Source organism: Stegastes partitus, unplaced genomic scaffold (genome assembly GCF_000690725.1).
Source record: "Stegastes partitus isolate 25-593 unplaced genomic scaffold, Stegastes_partitus-1.0.2 Scaffold2410, whole genome shotgun sequence".
NCBI lineage: Eukaryota > Metazoa > Chordata > Actinopteri > Pomacentridae > Stegastes > Stegastes partitus.
The window spans coordinates 24,337-25,681 of NW_007580141.1; the positions used below are offsets into that span (position 1 = coordinate 24,337).

Consider the following 1,345-nt stretch of genomic DNA (forward strand, 5'->3'; position numbering starts at 1 on the left):
AAGTCTCATCACGTCATCATTTAGTTCTGTTACAGAAGTTTGTCAAAATCAGCTGAACAATTCCTGTTTTGTGAGGTCACAGTGACCTTTCACCTTTAGATTTCAACCGGCAAAATTCAATCAGTTCATCTTCAAGTTCAAACCAATGTCTGCGCCAAATTTAAAAGAAATTCCCTCAAGCCATTCCTGATATATCGTGTTGGCGAGAATGAAAGTGACAACCCGAAAACGTAACGCCTCCAGCAACAGCTGCTGCTGCTGCCATGGAGGCATCATAAAAGACACCTGCTACGTGAGCTCACACGGTTATTAACAGCAGCATTAAACCGGACAGTTTCAATTGCACGCCACGCCCCTTAAAATACTAGATACTAATGGGAAACATTTCACCTGGGAATTCAGCCAAGGTCGTCCATAGAAGGTCCTTGTAGTCTGCTGATGTTAAATATTTACATTCGAGGCTGCAGGTCGGTTCGATCTTGGCTCCTTGGGTCGCTATAAGGAATGAGAACGGTTTGATTTCAGGTATTTGTTCAAAGTTAAGACAAATACTAAAGCTGATACTGGACTCTGTTACGTACCCACGCATGAATCTCCAGCCTGGAACAGCTCCGTTGTCAACAGGACAATCCCGTAATAGGAGAAGGCGTTCGCGAACCTTTGTGATAAAATAACAAAAAAGTGTTCTAGAAGCGAAATCGGTTGAACATAAAGCATGAAATATCAGGTGCTCCCACTCACTGGGCATTATGTGTGCAAACAGTGGACTAGAAAAGAGCTCCTCTGTATCATCCTGCATGGTGTCGTGGATGTAAGTCACTACTTCCATCACACTAAGTGGCCCAACATCAACAAAGGTCTTTACAGCTCATTCTGACACTCTGCCAGTTATTAGTGAAGAGATTTGCATTATTCCAGTTGACTGGTGCACACTCCCAAACAAATTTGCACTCAGTCAAACAGCCACAGACTGACACATGGTGAACCTGGAGCGTTGCCAAGTAGGTAATCTGTGACTAAATGTTTACCTTTGATCAGAATAAATGATTAAAAAAAGTTCACTACAGAAACGCCTGGTCAAATTTAAGGCTAAAGATTTCTATAAGCCAGATGTGTAAGGCAAGAAAACAAGAAGATGGAACTGCCAATGTTGGACCTAATTTACTTCAGATAATTTCAAGCTGTCTGGCTGTAATTTTAGCACAGTTAAACAACTGTTTAGAAAATGTCACTGGTATGCAGGTAAAAATAACCTAAAGACAGAGTTGCTAATCAAAACAAGGCAAGTGACAGTTCACTTGAATTCCATTAAATGCTCTTCCTTTGATGAGATCATCTATTTACA

The 1,345-nt window shown here is 41.2% G+C and overlaps 1 protein-coding gene across 1 annotated transcript in view; it reads right to left on the reverse strand.

Moving 5' to 3' along the window:
* Positions 1-1,345, reverse strand: part of LOC103374942 (synaptic vesicle 2-related protein-like) — an 8,619-nt gene that overhangs the window by 3,650 nt on the left and 3,624 nt on the right. The window contains exons 11-12 of the mRNA XM_008305102.1: positions 582-658; positions 391-495 (exon numbers count right to left, since the gene is read on the reverse strand). Of these exons, the coding sequence (XP_008303324.1) occupies positions 391-495; positions 582-658 (182 nt within the window). The remainder of the gene's footprint in view (positions 1-390; positions 496-581; positions 659-1,345) is intronic.